The 13,859-nt window shown below is 34.3% G+C and overlaps 1 protein-coding gene across 1 annotated transcript; it reads right to left on the reverse strand.

Annotated features, from left to right (window-relative positions):
* Positions 1-4,983: 4,983 nt before the first annotated feature.
* Positions 4,984-13,289, reverse strand: LOC111502091 (uncharacterized). The gene is made up of 6 exons (XM_023156066.2): positions 12,374-13,289; positions 11,724-12,282; positions 10,408-10,532; positions 9,387-9,511; positions 9,127-9,330; positions 4,984-8,882 (listed from the first exon to the last, which is right to left on the reverse strand). The coding sequence occupies exons 1-6, from the start codon at positions 12,746-12,748 to the stop codon at positions 8,786-8,788; spliced, it is 1,485 nt and encodes a 494-aa protein (XP_023011834.2). The 5' UTR covers positions 12,749-13,289; the 3' UTR covers positions 4,984-8,785.
* Positions 13,290-13,859: the final 570 nt, after the last annotated feature.

A 13,859-nucleotide genomic window follows, 5' to 3' on the forward strand; every position in this document is an offset into this window, starting at 1 on the left:
CTATTGAGGAGTTTACTGTCAGTTCTCTGGCAGTAAACTCCAGAGACGGATTCAGAGCTGAACAAAATTGACTTTCCGCTCCGAGTAACACAGCCACATTGGAAAACTTAGATTAATTTTTCTTGATTTTGCAATTTGTGGCAACACAGAGATGGCATTACGAAGTTTGAGTGGAATATTTCGTTGAGAATCAGGACCTCCCCAGAATATTATGAAAAAATACCCCTCGAAAGGAGGGGAATATCATGGAATATATCATTCATATATGAAACATTTCATGTTCAAAATAGGTCCACAACAGAGTTCTCACTAGAAAGAAAAGCAGTCTACGGGAGTATTACTTTCGGACCGATCTTATTTTGTTTTCATGTCTTTAAAGTAGTGAAGAAAATATTAGACTACGTACTTATTACTCTTGTAAGGACATTTTGGTATGCTGAAGGTCTCAGAACTTTGAAACCAAACGAATTCAATGAATTTCCATTGCATTTTATATTTATCATAAGCCAGGATTGAGATGACGTATTTGTGAAATAGGATTGCCATGCTTACTTTAACGCACTCTGTATCTAGTGTATTCGATATTGTTTTAGGAAAATCATTGATTCACATTCAGAGGTGATTTATTTATTTAAAATCAGTTTGGAAGTAAGAAAACAATTCTCAGCCATAACCTAAATAATCTGAATAATTTAGTAGGTTTTCGTCCATGAGCTGGTCTATAAGAGGCGCCCGAATATATAGTTACATTTATTTTCTGGTTTCCACAAACAAAACTTGTGAATTAGTTCATCACCCGCAACCGATGACCTAATTTTATAAATAAATTTTTCAAGTTTACGTAATCGAAAGCCCTCGACAGAATCGAATATGTTTCACAATCAATTAAAAACTGTATTGAATTAGTATTCATGACATTTTGTAAAATACGGCTTGGTGTCGTTTCAATTATTTTTTGTAATACATAGTCTGAAAAGTCCCGGGCTTAAAACAAAACGCTTTATTCATCAATGTAATCTCCATTGAGAGCCACATATCATTCCAGCACCGCTCTAATATCTCAATACCACTTTGGTAGAACGATTCATCTTTTGCCCCAGAATAGGCCCCAGTTTGAGGAATAACCTCTTCATTCCTGCGAAATTTCTTACCGGTGAGCATTTTTTGAACTCTGCGAACAGCCAGTAGTCACTGGGAGCCAAATCTTGGGAATACGGTGGATGTGGGAGCAAATCGAAGTTCAATTCAAATAGTTTTGCCATTGTTTTGAACAGTGAGCTCGCGTGTCACCCACTTTGAACAGAACCAACACGTTCTTTTGATATTTACAATGTCAGCTCACTTCACTTTTCAATCATTCAAAACGATTTTGTTGATTTTTTTTTATGTTTTCTGGTGTTACTACCTCATTTGGACGTCCACTGCCTTTTGCATCATCTTTGTTTCTACCACCACATTTAAAGTCAGTAAACTAACTTTTAATTGTTGTATCTGATGGAGCGGAATCCTTGAACGGTATTTTTTCCCATCAAGAAGCAGTGTGAAATTAAAACACGTAATTGATTTTGATCCTTTATTTTGGAAATAACAAAATTAGCGTCACTCTTAGCACAATAACTCACATAAGTATGAGTAGAATATCATGCTTTCTTTTGAAGGTTAGTACCACGGTGTTTACTTCTATACGGTGTTAGTACCAACTGATAAAGCAGTGAATGCACGAGACCTTTCAAGCTATTGTTGTAAATCATGCCCCAAATAAAATAACGCTGGTCGCCATTGGTAGACATAAACCAATTGTGACGTAGCTAAGAGCGCGCGAATGTACGATGTACGCTGCTGCTCTAGAAGCAGCGAGAAAAATGCTACCGATTTCGATGGAACTTCTGCTAATTTTAAAAATGCTACCGATTTCGATGGAACTTCTGCTAATTTTTTTAGCGCATTCGATTACGATATATAAACGCTAGCATCGAGCATATCGACACAGTCAAGTGGAAGTTACAGTGCGGTACACGAAGTGATCCAGTAAGGCGATAGACATTCGAATAATTGTTGAAGTTTTAGTAAAGTGTTTGTTGTGTTTAAAGTGAAATAAAGTTGAGTTTGATTATTCAGTGTAGTCAATTATCGGTCAACCCACGGGGGAAAATGTGACGATATGTTGTATATAGAGAATAGGAAATTGGTATTCTTATATTATATGTGATTCAAAAGGAAGTCGTAGCTTTGTATATAGGGATAGTCTATATACAAATGTTGCAGTATTGTGGTACTCGTGGTAACAATGGCATACATGCCGTGAATTTTAATTTTTCTAAAAAAATATTCATTTATTCGTCCATTTCAATTTTGTTCCCTTCGAAATGTTCCAATCCTCGAAACAGTTCTGAAACGAACTTTTTGCGATTCAGTTTGTACCTCCTCAATTGTGACAAAACGCCGTCCCTTTTTATTTTGGATGCTGTCCGTTAGAAAGATAAATAAATAAACGAATAAACTTCCCGAAACTGCTTTCAAAATGATCAAAATCAACAGCTCGTTGAATTTAGCACAGGCACCGCTGTCAAACTGTTTTGAAGCATTTCCTCCGACGAAAAATCATTGTGGCTTGGGTCACGGGGTATATAATTCTGATAACATTACAAATACTACAACCCAATCTATGACCTTGACCTCTGTTTACCAGTGATTGCCCAACACATCTAGTTAAAACATTCTTGCGCATATATTTCTTTCCAAAAACAATAAAAGTTCAGATCTGTAGAATTCACAAAGTACCTACTTACTTGTGAATGACAAAAAGTCAATAAATTTACACGAAATCACTAAAAGAGTTGAATGCTGCTGCAATTGAGAAATGCTTCATCGCCGACGTCTGACTAGATGTAAAACCCCAGTTTTGATTGATACGGCAATTTGAATGAATTCTTCGTGTGATAAGTGATTGAGAACTTTCAAATGGGACTCAGATAATTTATTTTATCCGCGACTCGTGAGTGAAATGAGCTTGATCACTGAGATGAGAAGGTTTCAAAGTAAGTTTATCAAAACTTGCTTCACCATGAGAGCATTAAATAAATTTTCTATTTTGTTTTTTGATGTAAGAACACGTGACAATCCGATTAGAAACGAACATGTGACAATCCGATTAGAAACGAACATGTGACAATCCGATTAGAAACGAACATGTGACAATCCGATTAGAAACGAACACGTGAAAATCCGATTATAAACGGACACGTAAAAGTTCGATTCGAAACGAACACGTGACAATCAGATTCGATACGAACACGTGAAATTCCTATTAGAAAAGAACACGTGAAAATCCGATTAGAAACGGACACGTGAAAATTCGAAACGAACACGTGAGAATCCGATTCGAAACGGCCAAGTAAAAATCCAATTCGAAACGGACACGTGAAAATCCGATGAGATACGGATGCGTGAAAAACCGATTAATAACGGACTTGTGAAAATTCGAAACGGACACGTGAGTATCCGATTCGAAACGGACACGTAAAAATCTTATTCGAAACGGACACGTGAAAATCCGATTCAAAAAGAACACGTGAAAGTCCGACTAGAAACGAAAACGTGACAATCCGATTGGAAAAGAACACGTGATAGTCCGATTAGAAACGAACACGTGACAATCCAGTTGGAAACGTGAAACTCTGATTAGAAAAGGACACGTGAAAATCCCCGATTAGAAACGAAGACGTGAAAATCCGATTCGAAAAATACACGTGAAAGTCCGATTAGAAACGAACACGTGACATCCGGTTGGAAACGAACAGGGGAAATTCCGGTGAGGGAAGGACACATGAAACTTAGATAAGAAACGGACACGTGAAAATACGATTCTAAAAGACGATGTGAAAGTCCGATTAGAAAACGTACACTTGAAAATTCTATACGTAACATCCGGATGGAAACGAACACGTGAAATTCCAATTAGAAATGGATACGTGAAAATCCGATAAGAAACAGACATGTGAAAATACGATTCGAAAAGAAGATATGATGGTCCGATTAAAAAACGGACACGTGAAAATTGTATTAGACAAGTCATGTAAAAATCCGATAAGAAACGGACACATGAAAATCCTATTCGAAATGGACACGTGAGAATCCGACTAAAAACGGACACATGAAAATCCGATTAGAAATGAACACGTGAAAATCCGAGTCGAAACGAACACGTGAAAGTCCGATTACAGGAAACAAAGGATTTTCCCAAAACGTGAACCCAATTTGTTCCAAAAAAATCATTGATTCACATCCATTTTCCGTGTACTGCCAACTATTGGTTGTAATTACACTCATCAGTTTTGTTACATAGTGGCGACACCTATCGCACAACTATTTCTGTTATTTTATAGTTTTCTGTAGTGCTGTTTTGACATCTAATAATTGATAGATCCAAACATCGACGTGTACGTAGAGACCTTTACGCCATAACTAATTACAATGGAAAATAAAGATGTTCAGAAAACCTACTGTTTTTGTTTTGTCAAATACCCTTGACGCGAGGAATTTGATTGACACAACTCTTGGTTTTCCAACTGACAGCCTTGCAAGAATAAATCTGATTGATTGCAGTTTTCACTACAGTTGTACTGGGCTGGGTAAAAAATAATACTTCATGACAAAACCCATCAAACTTGAGAGGTGATCATGACAACTTCCCTCATAAAGACGCCGGCTATGAGATCTATAGAAAAATCAAACCTAATTGATTTGCAATGGACTCTGGAATGGTCATGGTCCATTATAATAATCATTGGATTAGGAGAGGACCTGCCAAGTAGCCTTCAAGGTCTCCAGATTTGACCTCCTTAGATTTTTATTACCTGACCATCTGCAATTTGCTTTGATAGTTATTTGAATTTTGGGATATTTCTCAACTTTTGAATAACTTTTTACATTTAGATAAACAAATTCAACATCTGTATCAAAAGACGAAATAAAAAACTGTCCTCTTGGTGAATAGTGTAATGAGAACAAAAATCGAAAAAAAAACAGTGGCAATGTACAATGCGCTGATTAATCCTAAGTACACTGCTGACCAAAACTTTTTCTCACTTATAAAAATAATATCAAACTTTTCTAAAATCTTGTATCACATTGAAACTAAAACCTAAATGTACAAACACAGCGGTGCGGAGCAGCTCAAAGCTCACGTTCACGAGCAACGGTGAACCTCAGTTTGCAAGTAAATCATTATTATTGGTCAAGAAGGTGGAATTTGAGACTGCCCCACCCTTACATTAGTCGAGTCAAATACTTCATTTCTCTGCCTACCTGTCTATTCTAGAAAAATATGTATCAACTTACTTTGGGAATAAATACTATACAAATTGTCATGAAGGTCGACGACGAAGTTTTCGCAGACGAGTACCGAAATTAAGACCTTCCAAGTTTGATGGAAACTGTGGCCATTTTTTTTGTTACAGTACGACATTGTCAAAGATACATTTAACCCAACTCCTGACATTCAATTAGAGAATGAAACAAACTTGGTGGAAAATTATATATCTACAAGAAATACACAATTGTCCTGAAGAAGGCGAGAATCTTCCGAAACGTCTGTGGTATGAGTAAAAATATCCAGTAGTGTATCTTCTTTGCCTAATTTGAATTATTTACCTTCAAGATACCCCCATTGTTGGAATATAGTGTGAAAAAAGAAGACGATACGACAAAAAAAACGACGCACAAGTAACCATACCAAAAAAAAGTAGGTTCAGAATCATACAAAATATATGCTGTCGATATATTTTTGTGAGTATCAATTGAGTCAATCACTGACTGACATTTTTTGCAAAAATTTAATGAAACTCCAGGTTCAAAGTCAAAATTCAACAAAAATTCTCGAAAAAAGACAAAAGACTCGAAATTCAGTCAATTTTATTTTTATATTTTATTATTTACAATTTTTATACTTATTTTTTATTCACTGAGTTTCGAGTTGGAAAATTCCGGCTTTAAGGTACTAATTTGATAAAAAATTCCGAAATTTAAGTTGGAATGTAATAAATTTATTACTGTTAAATTTGGACTACTGTTAAATTCAGACTCGAGAGCTGAAACTTTATTTAATTCCGACTCAAAACTAAAATTGACTCAATTTTATTTTCATTATTTACAATTTTTATACTTAATTTTTTATTCGCAGAGTTTCGAGTTGGAAAATTCCGGCTTTAAGGTACTAATTTGATAAAAAATTCCGAAATTTAAGTTGGAATGTAATAAATTTCAGGTTCAAATTGAATTTGGAGTTTTATTACAATTAAATTCAGAAATCAAAGTTAAAATTTTACAGTATTCTGAAACTGAAGTCGGAAATTCACGATAAAAATTTGTTGAATGCCGACTTCACACTATAAAATTTTTAGCTGTCTTTCACGTAATTCTGAGCAAAATTTGCTCCTTTTTGTTGTACTTTTTCGCCGTCTTTCGTATCATTATTTCCTTCCAACTCCTCATTATCCGATTCTGAAGCTTCCTTATCCTCCTCTTCAAGTTCTAAACCATTCCTGGTTTCTTTGAATGTGTTGGTTGCTTTTCATTGTCCTTCCCTGTGTTGGTAGTACTTCTTTGATTTCTAGATTCATTCATCGTAACGGTGTGGCTATTGATTTTGGTGTTCCTGTTTGCCGAAAACATTTCGCCAAAGAAATTTTGTATCATATGGTGAAGAACGTGGTAAAAATATAAAACAATAAAAATAAAATTCAGTAGTTTTCGAGTTTGAAGTTTTGATTCGGTACAATTTTGACTATCCCAGAATTTTATCGAATTCAAACTCGAAGACTACTGAATTATATTTTTACCAGGTCCTCCAAAATCAATATCAATAGCCACACCGTTACGAAGGATGAATCTAGAAACGAAAGAAGTACTGCCAACACAGGAGAGGACAATAAAGGGGAAAGGCAGATGAGAAACCAACGAGCAAATGAGTATCTCCGAAGATGAAGTAGAGGTTGTGCAGATGCAAAACAACTAACAAATTCAAGGAAATCAAGGATGATTCAGAACCTGAAGAGGAGGATAAGGAAGCTTCAGATTCATATAATGAGGAGTTAGAAGGAAACGGTGATACAAAAGACGCTGAGAAAATTCAGCGTCTAACCGAATTGTTGAAAGTTGTTGCTAGTAAATCAGTCAAATGGCAAATATCAGGTATCGAAAGAGCTAGTACGTACACCAAGAATGATTCATCAATGTTGAGAACTGATCGAGTTAATATTATTGTCGCAATGTTTGAACGTTCCACGACTATACTGTACTGATGTATATCAATTTGATAGGACTTATGGTATAGAAGCTTGATCAAAAATAATACTGAAGGCAGTTGAATATGTGTTTGACCTTTATGGACTCAAATTGGATCTGAGGCAGACTGTATGACTTTCAGTGGCACATATGAATTTTATGAGTCGCAAAGGAATGGACTGCAGCAAGTGTCGTTGGAGTTTTCTCTAACACACCTCAAGAATTCACTCATTGGAGGAAAGCAAGATGATCTGCAACACCCCTCAACACCCTCTCATGGTGGGAAGGCCATGAATTTCAGAATACTGTACAATTTCAACTTTTATTTCAGTCCACGTTTTACTTTATTATATACAAGTTAAACAGATTATATTTAAAACATTTTTCACAATACAACAAAGTGAAAAAATCCATGAAAACCAATAAAAAATGAGTTTGATAAAAACTCAAAAAAGAAATTCCGTAAACTCGGACAATATTGAATTTTATTTTTATCTTTATTGATGTTCTTATATTTTCCAGAATTTGGTTCCGAGTTTACAACAAAAAATTTCGAAACTTAAGTCGGAATTTAACAAAATTATCATCATTGAATTTCGATTTCAATCTCAAAATTTCGACATTGAACTCAGAATTTCACTGTACTAAAACTTTACACTCGGAAAATTATTCAAATTTATAAACTCTCTTCAGTATTTTTTACGTTATTCTGTTAATCACCAAATTCTAAGTATGAAGCCGCAATTTGATAAAAAAAAGAATTTAAAAAATTACAAGGTTGAAGTTAGAACTCTACAGAAGCATTATTATTAAATTTCGATTACAATTTAGGAATACTGCTAGAGTCTGTCTTTGAACTCAGAGTTTATTAGACTTCATTTTTAAAGAAATGTGCGGCCCTTTTATACCTCCCAAAGAACCAATAAATATTGCTCTATATTATTTTACTGTGTAGTATAACATTTGATAACCTTCCAAATATTGATGAAGTTTGGACACCTCCAAAAAAATTCGAAGAAAGACCTTCATCTTGAAAAAAAAATTGTCCCCCGACTTGATCAATCAAATCAACAGGAATAACCGAAAGGCTCCGCTGCAAATCCGCTGACAACTCAAATTTTCCAGATCCTATGAATTAAAAAAAAGTGAGATTCGAGTAAATTTCTTTTTTCCAATATAACTCATCGTCTTGAATCGTTCAGCGGATCTTCGAAACTCATAGGCAAAAATCTCTTTGAAATTTGTATGTCCTCAAAAAATTCGAGTCTGTCGAAAACAACATTTCCTGCTAAATACTCTCATTTTCTTCCTCGTCTGCCGAAAACTCGCGCGTCCACAAAAACTATAATCAGAACAAGAAATTCTCGAAACGTCGTAGAGCAATCTAACAGTACTACCATATACAACTATATATACAACTTTTGAACCGCACCGAGTTTTTCCTTGATCTATTTCTCAAGATATACATTAAAAGTTCCAGGTACGATGTTTTAACTTAATTCTATCTTTTCGAGCGCCTCCTTCTCGACGTCGACTTTCTCGAGTGTGGTTTTTTTGACAACAGCGACGGATCCTTCATCCACGGCAGCTCAAATTCGCTGTGGAAGGTAAATCATTCATTGATAAGTAAATATTGGAGACATTAAAAAAAAATACTAGAGAAATAGTCTCATTTCAACAATTGACTACGTAGTTTTAGTCAGTAGTTTTCTTATGCAAAGTTTGTTGGCTATTACGTTAAGGCTATTTTATTGTGTTGCAGAAAATATCTGGCTTGCTACTGCCTGAGTACCGGCGTGAATAAGAGGATTTTATACAGCCATTCATACAATTCATACTCACCTTTTGTTGATTCTTGGAATGGGTTGGCCAAAAGCTGAAACAGGTAATTCATCGACTATCTCGAGGAACTTCACATCTTCAGCTTTTGGCCACAGAGAGTGTACCGGTTCGTTTTCTTCTGGTTTCGATCCCAATCCGACCCTATCTTGGCGCTGCTTCAATTTTTCTATCACTCGCTGCTCACGTATTCTTTGAAAATCCCACCTGGAAATTACAGTATGAATTAGCAGTCACAAAAGATTTTTTTTGAAATATTATACCTTTTCCGTCGCCTTTCTTCATACTCGGGTCGCATATGCCTTTTATTGAAGACTTCATCGTCCAAGTTTTCCGTTCCTTCCAGTGTATAGAAACTACCGTAGATTTTGTGGCGCCATCTGGGGACCTGAATTAGAAAACTCAACCATAAGTATAAAAAAGCCATAAAGAGGTGTTTTGAGTAATCACGTTTATAAAGAAGGTATTTTATGAACTTCCATGGCACAAAGATAATGGCAACAGAACATAATGAATACAAACGACCCTTCTTAGATACGGCCTTCATTTCACAATCAATCGCCTTCATCTAATCACCTAAGTGATCAAGAAAATCATGGGACGTCAAGTCAAAACCAGTAGTATCAATTTACTAAACTATATTTTCAATGTTAGTACAAACAATATTTGAATTCAAAAATTACACTTCATCTTGTAAATCTCAACATAATTGAATGAATAAAACTTCAGAGCAATCAAAAAAAGTTAAGACAGCTGTCAATTTCTTTTCCATTGGGTGATTTATGAATACATTTCAATTTCGTGTTCTATGATATTGATTTTTGAGTTGCCCCAACTGAGTGTATTGGCACCACTGGTAGTTTAACCTTGAAAAATTATAACCATAAACTTCAATTTCAAATATTCTCATTAATTCATAACTGCATTTGCAAATATTCCAAGAATAATAATTGTTATATCAATTATTGGCTGTAATATTCATGAATGACTATTTAACTAATCCTGTTACCAAGATATATTATTTGTCAACTTTGCCTAAATATTGTTGTACATATATAAGATAACTTTTTCCACCATATGCAAACAATCTCACTGACAATGTAAGTAATTTTATGAAAACTTAAGAACTATGTCAACATGACATTTTTATTTCTTAAGTTTCCCCGATTATGGCAATAAAACCTGTCCAAATATTGGAATAAATGCCATAAGGTTTTTTTAACCACTCCATGTAAATATGTGCTCCTGAAATTTCAAGTATATACTTTATAAAAAAATACTCACCTCTAGTGATGCTGCCAAACATTCCGGAACATCTCTTTCACCAGGAGAGATGCCCAGGCTAACTTCATGGGATTGGGTAACAAATGGTTCACTGGATGTCAAGAATTTGGCATTTTTAGTTGGTCCTGGAAAAATGATGCAGAAAAATATTATATAATTTTAGAAGTCTTTTCATTTCATCAGTTCTAGAAAAATGTTGAAATATCTGAAAAATTGAGATGTATTCTCATATCGACAGATAGTGGAAAATATTCTCAAACTCATTTTCTATTGATGGTTCTGGACTTGAATTTTTCAGGTGGTAAAGTACGGAATAAAATTTGACAAACAACAAACATTCCTATTATGTATTACTAACTTACAATTTTTCTAAAAGGAGAGTTAACAACGTTTACAGTTGTACAAAATTTATTTATTTGTCTGTTTGTGGAATATAAAAAACACAAAGAAAGCATAAACCATAAAAATATCAACCAATTAAATGAAATAAGTATCATGTTTTTTCAACTCAACAATATTTTGCAAAATTGCAGAAAAATTCTTGAACTCTTCTCAATGATTCAAAGAAACATACTTGTTTATGGAGGGAATAAAATAGAATAACAAGTATTATGATCAAACACAAGGAAAAAAATTAATTACCAATCAGAATCAGTGAAATTCAAAAGCTCACATGTGCATGGAAAGTCTATGTTGAATTTGCTGAAGTAATGTTGTTTTCTACCTTTTAATGAGACGAAAAGAAAAGAAAATCATTTACTGCAAGGATTAGTGATACTTGGTAGTTTCAATACAGTTCAGATCTAACTCAAATAGCCTAAACAAGATTCAGTAAATTCAATTAGATTTTTTGAGGTTATATTGTTTTTATTCCAGTATTATCAATTTATAATAAAAAACGATCATTATTAGAAAAGACAATTTGAAGTATCTATAATTTCCTACAATATATGTTAAAGTAGCTCTGTTGTCTCTAGATGGTATCTTCATTTATTTAGCATTCAGTATTCTTCAATTCTAATTATCTGTCGCCATCTAGTAGCAGTACATGAATATATATTTTGAAGGTAAAGCTAGACTTCCAAGAACAAATATTTTGAAACTGTCATTAAGTGCCCGTAGCGCCATCTATTCTCGCATGTTGTAACTTCCCTGGAGGAGGCAACTTGAATTAAAAAAGTATTGTAGAAAACTTCCCTGATGAAACAGCTGGCGCTAAAAAACTTGCACCATATCTCAGATTTGAGGACAAGATTATTTTCAAATAATAGGAAATCGAATGACAGAAAGTGAGAATTAAAAAAGTTATTACTTACTTCGCTTTTTCTTCTTCAGTCGCCTGGGCGCTTCCTTTTCTTCCAGGTTCACTGATTCATTTTGGGACAACGCAGAAGAATTACTGGTGACTCTTTTCCTCCTGATGCTCATTCTCAAGTTTTTCATTGGATCAAAATCACAAATATTATTAATGGTGAAATTATAATTAGAAAAGGAATCACTGCAATTTAATATGTCACTCTCAGGTTTGTAACAGTTATCTTCTACTTCGTTTAGCGAGTGGTCCTCGTCTTTGAGCTCGTTAACACTATTTTCTAAATCTAACGAATGGTCTTTAGGGGTTTCGACAACACTATTGTTAATTTGAGATTCGGAGACACTCAAGTCCGCGTGATCGTCTTGATAGTTTATTTCTAAAGAACAACCATCGTCACTGTAATACTGCTCCTCAAATAACTGGATATTTTCTTTTGATTCTTCCTGGCAAGGACCTTGGGTCATATCTTCCAGAATTTCCTCTGTAGAAACTCTCTGGTCGGAAGACTTATCTGGCTGATAAGGTATTCCTTTTTCTAAACAGTTTATCCGCTCTTTGAGCTAAAAAACCAAATATTCATTATGATGCCACTGGAAATTGAAAGAGAAACTGCCTTTTAACGCATTGTAAACTACATCACTCGGAACTTACCATTTCATTTTCTTTTCGCAAAATGTGGATTTCCCTGTCTTTATCGATAATATCATCGTTTTGTTGTTGTATCAGGTCAGTATGTAAGATGAGCCACTCTTTGATGAACCTAACCTCACTTTCGGCTGTTTGACAGCTGAATGGCGGATTTTCTTCGTTTATGTTATTTTTCTCGTCATTTTCGGTATTTGTAGCGTACATATGATCTACGACGACTTCTTCATCGCTAGTTTCTGTTTCTACGTCGTTTATCTCATTGAAATAGGAAACTCCTTTTACGCAATTCAATAATTTTGAGTTGTTTCCATTGTGAAAATCTTCGGACATTTTCGGGTGCACTGGGTCTATGTTTTGATCATTGTTTACGATTCGCATATTACGTGAAAATAATATATCGAAACTCCGGTAATTCCAACGCGTCCATTTAATTTTTTTTCGTTTTATTGCGTTTTAAAGTCATTATAAAAAATAACGGTTTTCAACACTAACTCAAAGCATTTTTAAGTCTGAAGATGTGTTTGATTTAATACAGAAATAGTCAGCTGGTAGGACGGACACATGTTTTTACATCAACAACGGGTCAATCCAACTATTTCGAGAAAGATGCTATTCATACTTTCAGGTTATATTTTGATTACATTTTCACCGATCATTCCGGTTACAAGCACAAATATTTTCACCACTTCTTACCGAATGCTTCTTACCGAATCACACTTATAATATTCACCACCAACCCTTGAATAGTTTAGGGTCGAGAAACCGAAAATGAAGTTTCTTTGCCACTTTCAAAAAAATTATTCACTTATCACGAATTTCTGTAGTTTTTATTATAACGATGAAAAGAGTATACATTTTCCCCTTATATTTTATAAACACACATTGCCTGTCAAAAATGTCAAAACTAACAACAAACAACGAAACAAAGATGAAAGGAAGGACAAAAGTAGAAATTTCACAACATATTTGCGGGACACAAAGTGGCGACATCTATACATTCTAATTAGAACGTTAAACTATAGGAAAATAATTGACACCTAACTAAAATCCAGTTGGGTTTTAGTTCTATGAATAACTAGTCATATTAATTCAAAATATATTATGCTGGGAGTTTCCACAATATCTTCAATAAATATGATTTTACTCCTAAATGGGAAAAATATTGCTGCTCAGATATTAGAAATTATCTAATCCAATTTTTGACAAACCATCGGTTTTGTTTGATACACCATCTTGTAGAAACGATTTCCCCCAATTGTTCTTATGAAAATTTTCAAAATCACAAAATACTAAAGTGAAAAATCCTCTATCCCACATAAAAAACGACGAAAGATACGAATTAAATGTGTTTATTACCAAAAAACAAGAGTCAAAATAGATTTAGGGAAAAAAGCAGTGGATGACAAATTTAAGAAAATATTCCGAATTGAAAATCGATGTGACCTTGGTATATAGACTATCCACAAAGATCCGACCTTTGATATAACGC

The sequence above is a fragment of the Leptinotarsa decemlineata genome, unplaced genomic scaffold (assembly GCF_025532065.1).
Source record: "Leptinotarsa decemlineata unplaced genomic scaffold, Ldec_3_MD MMD2_P_RNA_scaffold_5, whole genome shotgun sequence".
Taxonomy (NCBI): Eukaryota; Metazoa; Arthropoda; class Insecta; order Coleoptera; family Chrysomelidae; genus Leptinotarsa; species Leptinotarsa decemlineata.